The sequence below is a fragment of the Neoarius graeffei genome, chromosome 8 (assembly GCF_027579695.1).
Source record: "Neoarius graeffei isolate fNeoGra1 chromosome 8, fNeoGra1.pri, whole genome shotgun sequence".
In the NCBI taxonomy this organism is placed as follows: Eukaryota; Metazoa; Chordata; class Actinopteri; order Siluriformes; family Ariidae; genus Neoarius; species Neoarius graeffei.
Window position 1 is genome coordinate 26838338 of NC_083576.1, and position 16979 is coordinate 26855316.

General features: G+C 39.7%; 1 protein-coding gene across 2 annotated transcripts in view; it reads right to left on the minus strand.

The window, feature by feature from the left end:
- The window catches only part of thoc2 (THO complex 2), a 209330-nt gene that overhangs the window by 129042 nt on the left and 63309 nt on the right, over window positions 1-16979 (minus strand). For both annotated transcript variants that reach the window (XM_060927494.1, XM_060927493.1), the window contains exons 4-6: window positions 14383-14434; window positions 10437-10507; window positions 9653-9774 (exon numbers count right to left, since the gene is read on the minus strand). In XM_060927494.1, coding sequence (XP_060783477.1) covers window positions 9653-9774; window positions 10437-10507; window positions 14383-14434 — 245 coding nt within the window. The remainder of the gene's footprint in view (window positions 1-9652; window positions 9775-10436; window positions 10508-14382; window positions 14435-16979) is intronic.

The window sequence follows — 16979 nt, forward strand, 5'->3', positions numbered from 1 at the left end:
CTACTACTAATAATAATAATAATAATAATAATAACTACTTTTTTAATAATAAAAATTAACTCAATTTTATAACATTTTAATAATCACTACTTATTAGCTATATTAATAAATAATGAATAGCGTAGCAATTATTACAATTCAGTATTATTACTACTTAATTAATAAGCAGTGATTATCAAAATTTAATTTAATAATAAGTAGCAATCAACTACTAAATTATACTAATAAATAGTGATTATTAAAATGCGATAAAACTGAGTTATGAGATTAGTTAAAATTATTAAAAAAGTAGTTATTATTATTATTAGTAGTAGTAGTGATACAAACAATTATTCATGGATTATAGATAATTTGTTTTTAATAGTGAACATTGATAACTGAACTGATAACATTAACAAGTATTACTAGTAGTATTATTGTTTATTATTAGTAGTAGTAGTACAGTTATTTTATATCAATGTTCACTATTAAAATAAATTATCTATAATCTATGAGTGTTTGTATTCTACCAATTACTACTTTTTAATAATTATTTGTAATAATTTTTAATAACTTAATTTTATAACATTTAATAATCCCTAGTACTTATTAATCACTAATTCATAAGTAGTAATGATTAATAATCAATAATTACCATTACTACTAATTATTATTAGTGGTTAATATTATTCTTATTATTATATTAAAAACACTGTTGTAGACGATAAGTAATAAAACAAACTTTTTGTGGAAATTATTTATATTGTACTATATTTAGAATTATTGTATTTTCTGGAGTTCTTTTTGAGTTTTGAAATAAAGGTTGTTTATATATTTATATTAAACTTAGTACAATAAAAAATGTTGATTATGTAAAAAAAAGATGCTAAATCACTATATTGCCGCTTATCCACTACAAACGCGGCTGAGTCGGGCTGAGCCGAGCCGTGCCGTGCTGAGTCGGGCTGAGCGGGGCTGTTGGAGTTGTATTTCGACTACAACCGCGCTGAACCGTGCTGGCTGGAAGTGGGTGGACACATTGGGTGGAGTTAGCGAAAGTGGGTGGACGTCAGGTGATGTCGTTAAGCAGCGCAAACAGTGACATCAGTGAGCTTTTAAGCGGTAGTCTCACGACCCGAATAGTAAACAATAAACATGGAGGACATGGAGTCGTTAGTGTTGCTGGTCTTGGTGCTGTGGCTTGTTGTCACAGACAACGCGGACAGATACTGGCAAGAGCGTATAGAGGAGGCGAGGCGCATAAGGCTTCAGAAATTCTCGTAATTCGTAATTCTCCTTCTTCCGGGTTTACGGTGTTTACAGATCCCAGCGCGCTCGCGGGGCGTGTGTGGGCATGTGAGGACACTCCTCCTCACCAATCAGTGCACAGGGGAGTGTCTGCTCACGCTCCCAGCCTCACTCGGCACGGTTTGGCTCGCTTCAGCCCTACTCCAAAACCGTGTGAGTTTTAGGGGCTAAGCAGGGCTGAAGCGAGCTGAGTCGTGCTGGTTTTTGGTAGTCGAAACACGAGCCATGTCGGGCTGAAGTGAGCTGAAGCGAGCTGAAGTGAGCTGAAAAAGGGTAGTGGAAAAGGGCCATAAGTCCCATTTTCCACCTGACTCTTGTGCGCATGTGCGAACCCCCCTGCGTTTCACTCCGGAGCGCTTGACCTCTAACACACGCACGCGCGCCTCGTGTCAGTGAAAAACCAGTTTCCCAGTCCGCCGTGTCCCCAGCACTGCGTTACCGTCTTTAAACACATTTGTGCGATCCAGCGCTTTTTATCGCAAACGATTCTTCTCCTTATTTTGGGGGTATTTGTCATTCCCCAACCACTTGTCGTTAAACAGACATCTTCCCATAATTATCAACGCTTTCTAGCGCCCACGTAAGCTACCTGCGCATCTCTCACTCTTCACAACCACCGCACTGCACCACACTTCCTCCAGCAGCCTCCTAACGTTAGTTCTTGATCTACGGAATGCACAGAATGCACAGAACCAATGCTGCCCCCAAAAGGTGCGCTGCTCACTTTTAAAATTACGGTTAAAAAAAATACCCAAACCGGATGGAGACATTTCACTAGTTCAGTCCAATATTAAATTTAATACCTCCCTTTCGAAAATTCCAGGTCATTCCAAACAATTTAAGACATTTTTAGGCCTTGAAAACCGAAAGTTGTATTTAAGACTTTTTAAAGACCCGCGGGAACCCTGTATTTACTTGACATTTTCTATTCCTTTAATTTTGCTTTATACGGATATGGCTTAATATGTTTCCTGGTTCAGCAGACAACAGGGATAAGAGTGGGTGGTCATCAAAAAAGCAGAAAACAAGATGCCCCCCCGGAAAAATTTTGAAAAATAAGGCCTTACAAACCACTTGTCCTGCAATCTGAGCTGTAGTAGATAAAAAAAATATATCTGTTGTCTTTTTTATATATTTACATGAAAATGTGTTTCAAATCAATAGGAGTATTGTTTGAATTCAAGATAAAATCACATTCTACATTCAAGGGTCTGGTTATAATTCATGATCAACAAAAACGACAAACTAAATTCACATTAAAGGATATGGGACATGGATTTTTACCTGGGCATAATTATGTATAAAAGGACATAAGAAATGCCATCTAAATCACTGCAGGGCGTCAAAAATGTGAAAATCATCACATTATTCAAGTTTTTTTATACATCAGCGTAAAACAAGGATTCGTTAATGAGCTGGTGGTCATGTAACCCGTGACGCAACAAAAACTTTCCAAGGAGCCAGCGCTTGGGAATCTAATGTAAACAGGTTACCGAAATGGACACCATCAACAGTGATATTCCCGATGTTTCACAGAGATGTGAAGTTAGACCCTATCAATTCGAACCGATAGCTGGAAATTCACATGAACATAGATCTTGTCTTTACTCTGATGGGTCAGATGATTCTGAGAGTGAGAGTTCATTCAGCCCTCATGAAACTGAAAACGGTCGGCTCGATAACACTTCCTGGTAAGTTAAAAACAATTCTGCTCAAAGGCTAATGATCTGTTGAAAGAAGTATTATTTTTGTATCATACATTGAAAGTTCATCATAGATCTAGCTAAAGTCCGTTGCAAGCTAGTTTTTTTTTTGCTGATATTTTTCGAGATCGATTGAGATACAATGCTTCCAGAGTCCGAGATGAAAACATTCAAAATGGCGAAACGAGTCAGAATTATGATAATCAATAACTGATACACCCAAAATTATAATACTAATCCTTACCTCGGCTTTCAGTCGCTTAGCACCTCTGCGCTAAGCGACTGTCTTCAACAGGGGGGGTCGCGAAATCGCACCGGATCACTCATATCAACAAAAATATTCCTGCCCTGTCCCCTGGCCTCCGTGCAGGGATGCAAACAGCGCGCCTTTCGGCGGATGCCGCCTTTTTCACGGCTGAATCGCGCAGATCCGATTTTTAAAAAAAATAGCGATATTAATTCATGAAACATGAAGTATAAGGATGAAAAAAAAACAGTTTAAATCGGGAAGCTGCGCACATTTGTGCAGCCTGGCGCAAATGTGCGCAGCTTCCCGATTTAAACTGTTTGTTTTTCTCATCCTTATACTTCCTGTTTCATGAATTAATATCGCTCAGTACCTGAGTATTAATGTTGAAAGAATCCTCAGTGAAATGGTCCGAACACAGTTTGTGGGAAACAGTAGGTGCAAAGTTTTTTCAACAGGTGTTCTGTAAAGTTATCCTACCTCTTGGATTTGTCCTATCAAGCCTACTGCGCATGCGCGAAGCCTACTGCGCATGCGCAGGTGAGCCCACACTTTCCTCAGCTTCGGGTCCTTGGGGAATGCAAAAAAAACTTACTCCAGGGCATTTCCCATTAGAATTATTGCAACCATAAGCAGCATAATACACCATGATGTCCAATGTATGATGTCCAATGTACTTTAAAGACTATAAAAACAATTTTCTTGTCATCCACTTCTCCATTCATCTACCCGCTTGTGCTGTGCCCGAAAGTTTTTGTTACGTATGATCACGTGACAGCGGCTCTTCCGGTTGCAAAAAATGCATATCGGAAGTCGAGCAGAAATGCCATATAATCATCACGAATATAACGATTTTGCTGAATTTAATAGATGATTTTGTATTTATTGATGCAATTAATTCATATTTTTAATGGAAAGAAACTGATATAGCGTGCTTTTATGTTTCATGTCCCATATCCTTTAAACTTAAGTTTTATTAATGATCAAAATGTTCATATATTAAACAAAATTTTAGGGTGACTGACCTTTTCTCCCTATGTCCTCATTAGTTGCATATGATTTCTTCAAAAAGTCATTTGAAATATTTAAGTTTTCAAAACTGTCAGCATTAATTCAGATTTATTGACTATCATATAAATGTTCAATGTACTAAATCAAACGAATGCTAAGTTTATGGGATAATGTCTATGTACACCTTATACAATTATTTATAGTTCACAGTCACTTCTCATTTTCATTTGATCATTTCAACAACTTCTTCAGCTTTTTGGCCAAAGACAAGAGCTTGTCAGTCCTCTCTGTTTTTTATACCAGCATTGATTTCACGTACCTTTGCTTCGTCTCGCGTGTCAACTGTATTCGGCATTTTGAGTAAAAAAGCCGATACGAAAGAGAAATGTATTTTTGAAGAGCAGCGACGATGAACATGTGCAAGTTTCGATAAAATAGAACAGATGCGGGTACTTTTGTAAGAACTGTTATGATTGGCTTTTGTTCTCTCCCACACTCTTGTAAGAACTTATGATTGGCTATCATGCTCTCACCAGCGAGGTTTTGGCCAATTACATCGTAGATAACACGTATTCTACCACGAGACTTAGCGAGACTAAAGATGGCGAAAATGTAAACATGTAACATTATCGTAGGAATGAATTACGCTTGAGTATCACGAAGGAACATACCCCAACCCCCCTCAATAAATGAAAAAAAAAAATCTCAACGGATTTGGCATAATATAAAAAGGTTGATTTTTACTCAGAAAAAGCGGAAATCCGCCGAAAAGCGGAAAACTCTCATCCCTGAGACAACAGGCTTTCTGGGCGGAGGGTTGGAAAATACGCAGACAACCATCATCTTTGGCATTGCAGACTTTTCCCATCGATTCCCTCTATAACTGCTTACTGAATTACCAAACTTCATGAGCCCGTTCTGTTCTTATACTATTTAAAACACCAAAAGAGGAGGGACAATTGTGTTAACATTCTATGAGTACTTCATTATCATCTAATGCTTGTTCAAGATGTTCCTAAAAATTCCATGCTTATAAAGAGATACATCTTTAGACTGCAGCTGATGTGATTTTGTTCAGATTCCTGTGGTTTGCACCTGCTATTACTTTGCATTAAAGACAACTTCAAATTGAACTCCGTATGTACATGGTGTTCTTTACTGCGGAAAAGCTCTGGTTTTCAGGTAGACAAAAACGGTTTTCCCTTTTTTTTGGGGGGGGGGGGGGGGGGGTTATGGTATAATATGCTGCGTAGGATGCAAGCAAAGTGCAAAGGAAGCCATGGGAGATTTACCTCAACTTGAAGATGGTGGACTTGGATCAAGTGGACAAAATTTAAGAGTAAGCTTTATTGGAGATTCATGTACAATATTCAAAATTCATAAATTTTGTCCCTGTGATGCAATAAAATCTGAAACATTAAACTGTGATTTAAACTTGTAATGTTGCCTCTTAAATACACACACACACACACACACATGTTCCTACTACTGTAGCCAATAGTGTTTTAGTACTGAAGACAAGTCTCAAGACCACTTTTTGAAGGTCTCGGAATCAACTGCATTTCACTCGGTCTTGTCTCGGAGACAGAGACTCGGATTTTATTTCAAGACCGGTCAAGACCACAGCTGCGGGGATTTCACTAAATTGCTAATGAGTTGTCCGATTTATTTGTTAACATTACTGTGATTGGATGTAAAATTTCCTGCTTCAAATACAACCAATAACATGACTCATTGCGAATTTGAAATTTTCATTACTGTTAACAACCATCACCCCTCCCCCCTTCGTACACACTGGTCCTGTCCTGATCTTGACTCGGTCTCACCCTGCCTTGGTCCCAAACCCCTCAAAGTCTTGGTCTTCTCTTGGTCTCGATACACTCTAGTCTTGGTCATGACTTGGTCTCGGTTTAGGTGGTCTTGACTACAACATTAGCATCCAAACTGTTTGACCAGATAAAGGTATGCACTATTTTCAGCTTGATGCACGCATCCTGACTTGGCTCGCATGGTACCTGGACAAGAATGGTAACCAAATTCAGCATGGGTACTTGAGTAACGCTTGTTTAGCAGAGGTGGAAGAAAGAGAGGCAAGGTGAAGGATTATGGATAATTTGCCAAGCTGTGACATGCCACCTAGACTTCTTTGGTTGATGTGCAATGCTCCAGTGTCTGTAGATTCTGTTACACAAGCCTCATTACTAAACAGCTTAACAAAAAAATCTCACAGTTGTCTCATGCCACCAAAAGGTATTTTGCATGTATAATGACTAGTTAAGATTAAATTAAATTGTATTTCAGCAAAACCACTACAAAGCTAGATTTTATTTCTGAAGCAATCCTGGTGACACCAAATCTGACACTCAGTCAGTCTTCCATCACTTATCCAGCGAGCAATTACTGGTGTACTTCCTGTACATCTAAATGCAAATGACATTTTCGTTACAGCTCTGACTGAAACATCACCACCTGAACAGTCTCAGTGACCGAAGCTCCGACAAGCATGCCAAGAACGAAACTCATTTAGATCTATTCCTTTTGCCATTTTGATCCAAAATTGAGGTCAATTGGTCTGCCCAGAATTTTCAGACATGCCACAAGGCACGATTGTCATATAGTACTCACGGTACTCCTACCTGGAAGTATATGCACACTTCACATTCTCTAATCATTCCTTTCATTCAGCACCAGTCATCTGCATGTGCCAAATTTCAAGGCCACATTTTCTAATTTTAGTCTCATGGCCCTCTTGATGCTGGTATAAATTCATTCTGCTAATTATAGCCATGAATCAAAAGTTTTCATACCTTAAGTCTGTTTTAAATTCTGGCCAAAATTGACATACATTCATCACTTTATTAGGAAAACCTGTTCATTCCTGCAATTATTCAAATCAGCAGCAGCGCAAAGCATAAAACCATAGATACAGTTCAAGAACTTCAATTAATCTTCATATAAAATCCTTGAACGAGGAAAAACTCTGATCTTAGTGACTGACAATGGCATGGTTGTTGGTGTCAAATGGGCTGGCTTGAAGATATTTCTATAGTGGCACATTTGTGTCAAAACTAGAGGAAGCGAAACCACAAGGTGAAACATATAAACCTGCATGTTTTAAATTGCCTGTGTAAATATCCTACTAGCAAGCACCAACGTGAAACTGACTAGCACAGAAAGAAGAATTGTGTGCGCTGTCGTCATAGTCAAAACTGTCTTCTTTCCTTACTGATCTGATAGTTATTCTCATGCGCCAAGTAGATTACCTTCAGTTACTCTCTGTGATCAAGTTTTGACATGGGGTGGTTGACCGTTTGTGGGTGGGCTCATGCCATTTGTCAGTGAATGCTATTGGGTAATGACTCCTGGATTTGTAATTGACTAGTTTTGACATTCATGTGCTACCATAATTACAGAAACTGCTGACCATCTGGGATTTTCTCACACACACACACACACACACACACACACACACACACACACACACACACAACATTGTTTCAAGTGTACAGAAAAACATGTTTTGATGCATGGCAGAGTAGGTTCAAGCTGACAGGAAGGCTGTGGTAACTTGAATAAGCACTTTTCTTCAACCTTCATCAACAGAAAAGCATCTTACAATGGACAACAGATCAAACCTTGAGGCAGATAGGCTTCAGAAACATAAGACATCATCAGGTCCTGTCAGCCAAGAATAGGAATCTAAGGGGTGAGCACAGGCTCACAGAAAATGGACAGCTGAAGATTGAGAAAACTTCTCCTGGTCTGATGAACCTCAATTTCTGCTTCGATATGCAGACAGTAGGGTCAAAATTTGGCATAAAAAGAGCATGAATCCATGAACCCAACCTGCCTTGTGTCAACAGTTCAGGTTGGTGGTGGACAAAGGAACGTGGTGATGGTCTCAAAGGTACATTTCCAACACCTTGTGAAATCCATACCACAAAGAACAGCAGCAATTGTGAGAGCACGGGGTGGGGGTGTGTGTGTGTGTGTGTGTGGGTGGGGGGGGGGGGGGGGGGGGGGGCCTTGCACAATCTCAGCATGATGTTCCACATTTATTTGCTTAAAAACACACAACAGGCAACAGAGATACAGAGAAACTGGTAAACACTTGGTATTGTGCATAAGGAAAACTGACCAGGTGAGCAGAGGAGCTACACTACGAGCCAAAAGTACATGGAAATCCTGACTTTTACACCCATATATGACCTTCCCCAATTTGTTGCCACAAACAACTGTCTAAAACGTCTTTGTATACTGTAACTACATTACAGGCATTTAGCAGATGCTCTTATGCAGAGCGATATACAACATACCCAGAGCAGCCCAGGGAGCAGTTGGGGGTTAGGTGCCTTGCTCAAGGGCACTTCAACCATTCCTGCTGGATCCAGGGAATCAAACCAGCAACCTTTTGGTCCCAAAGCTGCTTCTCGAACCATTAGGCCATGGTAATGGCTAATTAATAACAAAAAAAAAAACACCCAGGAGTCATGAGCCGAAACTGCGATTTCCCTTCACTGGAACTCCGGGGCCTCGACCTGTTCTAGCATGACAATGCCCATGTGCACAAAGCGAAGTCCATGAAAACATGGTTTGCCAAGGCTGATGTGGAAGAACTCGAGTAACTTGCACAGAGCCCTGACCTCAGCCCCACTAAACACCTTTGCAATGAACTAGAAAGACCTCACTAACGCTCTTATGGCTGAATGAACAAATGACCACAGCCATGCTCCAAAATCTAATGGAAAGCCTTCCCAGAAGTGTGGACATTGTTATAATAGCAAAGGAAGACTAAGGAATGGGACATGCAACAAGAGCACATGGGTGTGATGGTCAGGTGTCCACAAACTTTTGGCCATAGTGTGCACTCTTTTGGTTGATTCAAGACGACAGATGGAGTTTGACTTAGATTAGATAGAACTTGATTGATCCCTTTGGGAGGGTTCCCTCAGGGAAATTAAGATTCCAGCAGCATCATTACAGGATAAACAGAGAATAGAAAATAGAGAAAAAAAAAACTTCTAGATAAATTCAATTAAATTAAGTATTTACATATACAAATATAAAAAAAATAAGATAGTGGGGGGGGGGGGGGAGAATGGGCTTGAGAGTAATAGTACTGGTACTTAGTAATTCTTAAGTATATGATGAATAATTAAATTTATTATTGCATCCAGCATTTAATTTCTCCAATCCATTGCAGGGTTCCCCTTTTTCTGTATAGTGTGGTTTTGTTAATCCATCACTGTTCCTCATGCATATATGTTATTGTGAACACATTCACAAACGCAGAAAAATAATTGGACCTTTAACACCCCCCCACACACACACAAACACAGGATATGGCAGTAAAGACCGCTTGATAATGAGAACAGTGAGAATGCATTATGTTGAAATTACTCACAACAGCTTAGTCTTGATTTTGACAATCTTCTGGTTGAACTGCTGTGCCTGTTTGATCAAGCCGAGGGACTCGAGCGTGTCGGGGTCGAGCCTCTCTTTCAGGACAGCTTCAGAAACACAACACTTTGGGAGAGATGCAAAAAACAAAAAAACAACTCACTGACTTGCTTGTCATAAATAAAGCAGGTGGATTGTCACATTCAATATAACTGCAGGAAAAACATGACTGAATAAGTAATAAAATTAGATGCAACATTTCAAGCGCTCTGCCTTCAGTAATTTCCAACCACTTTTAACAAGAGTGACAGTCTGATGACTCATTCACCGGAGAGCAGAAATTGTTAGAAATCAGTTCCGGCTTCAGACTTCGCTTAAAAAAAAAAAAAAATCTCCTCTAAACGTCTGATTTTATTTCTCTCAACCATTTCATGTGTAATTAAGATGTAATTGCACTGGCTCTGGGGGGTGGGGGGGGAATACTCAGGGCTTTGAGAAAGAAATTTTATTGGACAGAATTTAGGTCAAACAATATCTTAAACAAAAGTGAAATGAGAGTTGGATAAGTACCACAGGGAAAATTATTTATCACAAGGGGGCAGCTGCAAGCTTCTGGGTGTTTTGCGGCACTTGGGAAAGGCACAAGCATACAAAAAAGGGTGGATTCTGCAGTTTGGACAGGGCAACACTGCCACACAGTGGTGATCATGAGCATATGAACATGGATTCAGTGCTGCACTGCAGTCATCAAGTTGGCAGTGATGGAAGAAGGCGGAAATGGTGCTTACCAAACACGCTCCCACCAGCTGGGTAAAATGGTCTCGTTTATGTTTCTCCTCCAGACATCCAGTCTCAATATCTGCACATGTATGAGAAGAAAAGTGTTAAGAGTCACCAGGACGTGAGCAGGATCATCAAAATTTCCAATAAAGGTTAACAGTCATCATATCAAAGTCTAACTAGTTCTTGCTGCAGAACAAAAAGTCCAGTAGGTGGAGTCAGACCTAACCCAGCTCCTCCTACCACAAGACTTATCCATAGGGTGGATAAGTGTCTTGTTTTGTGTTGCTCTGTGTTGTAATGGGTTAGGTTTCAGAGGTGGTGCTGGATCAGGTCCAGCTCCACCCACTGGAATTTTGCTTCAACAGCGAGGAATAATGATGAGTGCAGAGTATATTGTAATCACAATCAAAATCACACCCATTGTAAACTAACAAATTCAGAAATCATTCAGAGACCATCCTATTTAAAGCATATACGCAGAGCCATGGCCTCACTTTCGTTTATAAATGCCTTGAGACCTCAGGAATGGCACAGGAATAGTTGTAAGCATTAACAATACATCTACTATAGTAATTTTTATGATTAAAGTGATTCATATAGCTAGTGGTCTGAGCGAATGACGATGTCCGTAACATCACAGCAGGAAGTCTATCAGTCTCATCACCATTTCCGTGATACTAAAAGACAGAGCTGACTGCAACTCCGAGCCTCCATTTTGAGCTAATTTATCGCTATGCCACATAGATGCGTTGCTGGAAGGTGCAGCAACACAACAGAAAGTGGATTTACATTGCATTCATGGCCCAAGAATGTTCAAACTGCAAACATTTGGACGCGTTTTGCGAGTAGTTCACAGGCACACTGGGCACCTATGAAGTGGTCTCTCCTCTACTCTACACATTTTACTGAAGACTTGTACGAGACCTCTGATCTGTTGAGGAGCGTTGACTATAAGCTCATATTGAAAGAAGGTGCAGTACCAACAATTAAAGGAAAAGAAAACAAGAAAAGTATTTATTTTATTTATTTATTTTTTTAAAAGTAAAGTTCAACTGCGCCAGTCCTCCTGGAGGGAGCCGAGGGTCGCTGCTAAAACCCGGGATGGAACGGGACGTGACATATCACTTGGGCAGTGACCTCCCCGTGGTTGCTGCTAAAACCGGTGACGTCCCATTCTGTTGTGGGTTTTAGTAATTGCCTGAGCCGAGCAGTAATGGCGAAGTACTCCGTATGGACAAAATAGAGAATGAGTGGAGCAACTGTCTTATTTCTAAACTGGATATTACTGCCATCTCGCCCTTACAAGTCAAGTCAACTTTGTCAAATATGCTATACATGCTCAACATACAGCACAGATGAAATTTCAGTCCTCTCTGACCCATGGTGCAAACAGGCAATGCAATAAATAAAAATAAAAATAGAATAATTGAAAAAACAAAAACAATACAAAATTTTCAAAACAAAACGACTACAAGATCAGCCTTCAAGAAGCGAGAACACAGACAGGCAAGCTCCGACTCTCATTTGGATATAAAAAAAAAAAAAAAAAACCCACCTTGTTTACCTGCATTTAGATTAATACATGTAATTTGTATTGTGTGTTTAAGTTACCAGTACAAGATTATTTAATTTGATTCAGTATGTGATTGTCTCAGTTCATCTGATTATTTTATTAGCCTTTTATGTTTTATCAGTGAAAATGCATGCATGTACAGTATGTTGCATAAGTTATAACACCTATCCTGTTTTAATGAGAGTCAACCTACAATCAATGAAGTCAAAATCAGTCTTTGTTGAGCAAGTCGGTAACAGTATTTCTTACTTTGACCATAAAATTTTTATTGATATGATTTTGGTCCATAGCTGTCAAAGGCCTCGGCCTTAAAACCGGTTACTGCAGTGACGTCACGCACCCAGGGCTGGCTGGCTCAGCGGGGAAGCTCAAATGCCAACTTTGCAGTCGATTTTAACTCTCAAAAAATTTTTTTTTATTCCCATTTATGCAGCATACAAGAGTCAAGGATTGAGATACTATCCACTCAGAAATTTATTTAAAAATAAAGGTTCTGTGTATCGGCTTTAAAGCAGACAGGACTGCTGTACAATGACTGAAAAGTGCTTATTTAAATTTTGCTGGAAAATGCTAACAGGGTGCAAGCTACAACCGAACATATTAAGGCACAGAGTCCTGCCCAAGGACACAATGGACAAACAGGGCAGTGCTAGGCAAATAAACAAAGAAAAAGGCCACAATATGCAACATAGCTTCAGACAGATGACATTTTCTTGATTTGTTTTCTTTGAAATGTATTTTAAATTTATTTTCTAAAGCCTCTGTCCTCAATCCAGGTATTCCTAATAATCTTTCTGCATATTTTCCCAACTTCTATGCAGGGTCGATGTGGATAGGTTGAGCTGATGGGCCCTTGGGCAAGACCCCCAGGGCTCTCCCCAGAAGGGGAAAAAAAAAAATCAGAGCAGTGCGACTGATGCAGAGCCCAGCCCAGCCCACCCCACCCCATAAGAGCCAGCTGCTTGGGGGGTCCAGGGGCATGCTCCCCCAGAAAAATTTGAAATTGGAGACGTCAAATGGTGTATTCTGGTGGCATCTCGGGCTAATTTAGGCACAATTCAACATTATTAAAATGTGCTGTTTTTTTACCTTGTCCAATATGCAAGGGGCAAAATCAGATTTGAAATGAAAAACAATGGAAACAGTCAATTCAGAGAAAGGTTTAATTTTATTGCACAACAAAAAATGCATCATGAACAATATTGAGAATTGAGGTCAAAACACGCAACAGCGCCATCTAGCGACCAGCGGCTAGAACATGATTTTATGTATGGTTGCGAATGGCAGTCAGTCAGTGCATGCAGCAAAACCCTCAATTTTCACTTCTTGGTTGAGTACCAAGATAGTCCAGACCTATACATTACGATATCTTCCTATTTCTATAGCTATTACTCATTTTCAGAGGGGAATAGGAGATATTTAGGTGCAGAAAGTACTTCAATTTATGGAATCAATTTTTGTGTGTGTGTGTGTGTGTGTGTGTGTGTGCGTGCGCGTGCGTGCGTGCGTGTGTGTGCGCGCGCACACCCAAGTGGCAGCGCGGTGCTGATGTCGCACAGTGCGGCGGAGTTTGGGAAAAGCCCTGGCCCCTAACCCTACTAGTGGCAGCTTGGCGATGCTGAGGCCTGAACCCCCATTCCCTCGGTGAGTAATCCAGAGCCAATTAGTAACCTGTTGCCCGTCCCTGCCCCCCAACCTAAGTATTCATAATATTGTATCATAATAATTAAGAAAACAAAGAATGCTTAAGAATTAGGCATGTAATAATTCACAATTTGATTAGATTTACAATATTGGGTTCACAATATGATTTTTCCAAAAAAAAGTGTCAAAAAATTAAACCAAGAAAATTAACAAAAAAAAGTGCAACATATTTTGCTATTCTTTATCAACTTAATTTTTTCATTAAAAAAAAAAAACACCTTTGTTTAATTTTCTTAATAATGAGCAATAATTTTCCCAGATTCGTAAAGGTCAGAGTAAAATATAATAGCCTATTAACTAAAACATTCCTTTTATTAAAAATGAAAGTTAAAATCACAATTAAGCCTTTTCCAAACCTTTTATGAACATTTCTACTACCTCCATTTGCTTCTCTTTTCTTTTGCATTCAGTAGTCTGTAAAAAGAGCTCCGATTTCTTATAGCATCTCTTTGTAGCCAATCGCACAACAGCTCTTTCCATTTTAGATCTGCTTTTTTGTGTTTTCGCAACATTAGAGCTGTGTTACGTCTGCCTACAGTGAAGTCACAGACATTCCCGCTATTGTGCGTTATTTTGCACTCTGTTGTCTAAACACCACAATTACAGCTAGGAGAGATAGATAAAGTTTCCTTTAATCATATCGGAAAATAAAATTTGATAACAACCAGGCTTACCTAATACACAGAAAACATCCGCTAAAACAGAAGGCATGTCCTCCCTCAGCTCCTGAAAGAGACACAAAATCAGCATTAGTTCAAAAATAAAAAAATTCAGTGGCCACAAACATCACCACGGTCATCAAAGCAGCAGTAGTTCTTTTTGCTCTCTCAGGGCTCATTTATGCTTCCTTTATATATGAAAATAAATACATATATTTCAATCCAACAGTAACAGTCACTGCCGACATACTTTCATGTGTCCTTGACATTGGCATAATGTTAAGCAATACATCCACTAGACAGCAGCTCAGAGTCAACTGTTTGACAACAAACATGGCGACAACGGAGATTGTAATAACGCACCTGTTAAGAAAGAAGCAGCAGCAACAGCAGGACTATGGATGTTTAAAATTTCTTACTAAAAATATCAAACTCTCCTCAAAAAGTGCTGCCAATTTTAAAATTGTTGTGTCTCGATTTAACGATTGGCAAAAACAAAATTTCCAGTGGGAGCGCATCTATCCATAAACATTCAGAAAACGTGCATAAATACAGACAAAATTAATGCAGAGTACGGATGGAGGTCTCTGTCCGGATCTGGATCTATATTTAACTTGGAGCATAAATGAGCCTTAAACTGCCTTTCCCGATATAAAGCTACAGCTCTGACACCAACGACAACCAACATGCTGAACTGAGTCTGTGGTGTCTGTAGTACTGCATTAAAGGGAAAAAAAGAAGAAAACATGGCTTGTTTCTCCAGCAATAACTCAAAGAACAATGACAAAAATTCTCCATCGCTTCAAGTCCCATAAACTCAGGGCCACATCAGTGACTTGCTGGTTTCGGATACGCACGCGGATTGAAAAACTTGCTCATTTGGAATAAAAGCTGAATTTGAGCTCAACACTAACTGATTCACATGAAGCTAATCCAAAAAAAAAAAAAACCCACGAGAAATGCATCGTCAGGAAGCAAATCAAAATGAGTAATCCATCAGTAGCACATTTCAGCTTTGCTTAGCACGGTACTTTCATCATCTCTGATAAACTGTCACAGCAGCTGCGAAAGCAATCTGTGATGTGCTTTTGCTTCTCCGCACCACCGATGAAAGAAGCAACTGCAACTATCACGCACTCCAGATCTGATCTGTAAGTTTAAACGAGTGTGTGACACCTCGGCGACAACCCATTTCACATCTTTCAGCAGCGTGTAAGGAACACAGAGCTGGCGCAGAATCTAATTTACTTTTACAGGATGAGTTTCTTGGGTGAAGGATGTCACCTGCTTGCTTGCTGAAGTCCACTTTATATCTTTACCACTTTTGCATCAGTGGAAATGGAACAGATTGTTTGCTTGGGTGGGGAAATTGTTTGCGTGTGTTATTACAGACACTGAGACCAAAGTGCTACTGAATTCTTGATTCAGACTGGTCAGAAGGCAGTGCTCAAGTCCGAGTCAAGCCCAAGTCATTAAAAAAAAAATTTGAGTCAAATCCCAGAACGAGACTCCAACTGCACCATTTGACGGTGGCTGTTTCAGTGCCATTAAAATAAGTTTGTTCCTGAACATGACGTATGAACAGGTGAATGTGCATTCTCTTTGTCAGGGAGTGCAAAGTATTCTGTCAGAGATGGTTGGGAGACGGATGCAAATGCAGAAGGTGTTTTTATTAATACAAGTGAAGACAGGTAAACAATCCACAATGGCAGGCAAAATCGTAAAACAGGCAATAGGTCGAGCAAGGCACAAACAGGCTATCGTAGACTAGGCAGAATCAAAAGACGAGAAACAGGAAATCAGGGATCAGGAAACCAAACAAAGAAATAAGGCTCAGTAATGTGTCAGCAACACAACTCAATATTTCACAAAGTAAGCGTGTCTTCAGTTTTTTTTTATATTAGACACACGGACTGCGCCTTAATCCTGTGCAGGTGCGAGTCGCTTATGGCGCGCGCACTGTCCGGAGCACACCCAAGAGTCTCTCTGATGCAGGTGTGACACTCTTGTACGAAATTAGTACAAAAGTTCATGCAGATATAAATATCTTAAGCCAAATTATTATGGCATGTTACAAAAAAATCCAAGTCCTCGTCTCCAATTTACGAGTCCAAATGCAGTTAACGTACGAGTCTGAGTGCAAGTCATCAGTGCTCAAGTCCAAGCCAAGTCCTTAAAATTAGGGCACAAGTTGGACTCGAGTCCAAGTCCTGTAGTACTCGAGTACTACAAGCCTGTCACAAGGTGATGATCAATTTCCGATAACAGCTCTGACTGTAGTTCCAGCTGTATTTCAATTCACAGGTTTATATTCATGCACACATTCTACTATCAACATAATATCAAGCTAATACACAAACAAAACGCATGTCTGCAGCAGTTGTGGAAGAAATCTGAGTGTCAGCACTTTGGCATAGTCATGAAGTTTTCCCAAACATGACATGCAGTGTTTTGGGTTCTTATTTTTGTCCCCCCCCCAACGCATTAGTTACTTCAAGACGGGGGGGGGACCACCACCATGAGGAAGTGTGTTTACAGCTGCTATAACTTCAGTGATGACCAGTTTCACAGACATTACTAATAATTAAAGATAGCCATAAACATCTTAAATT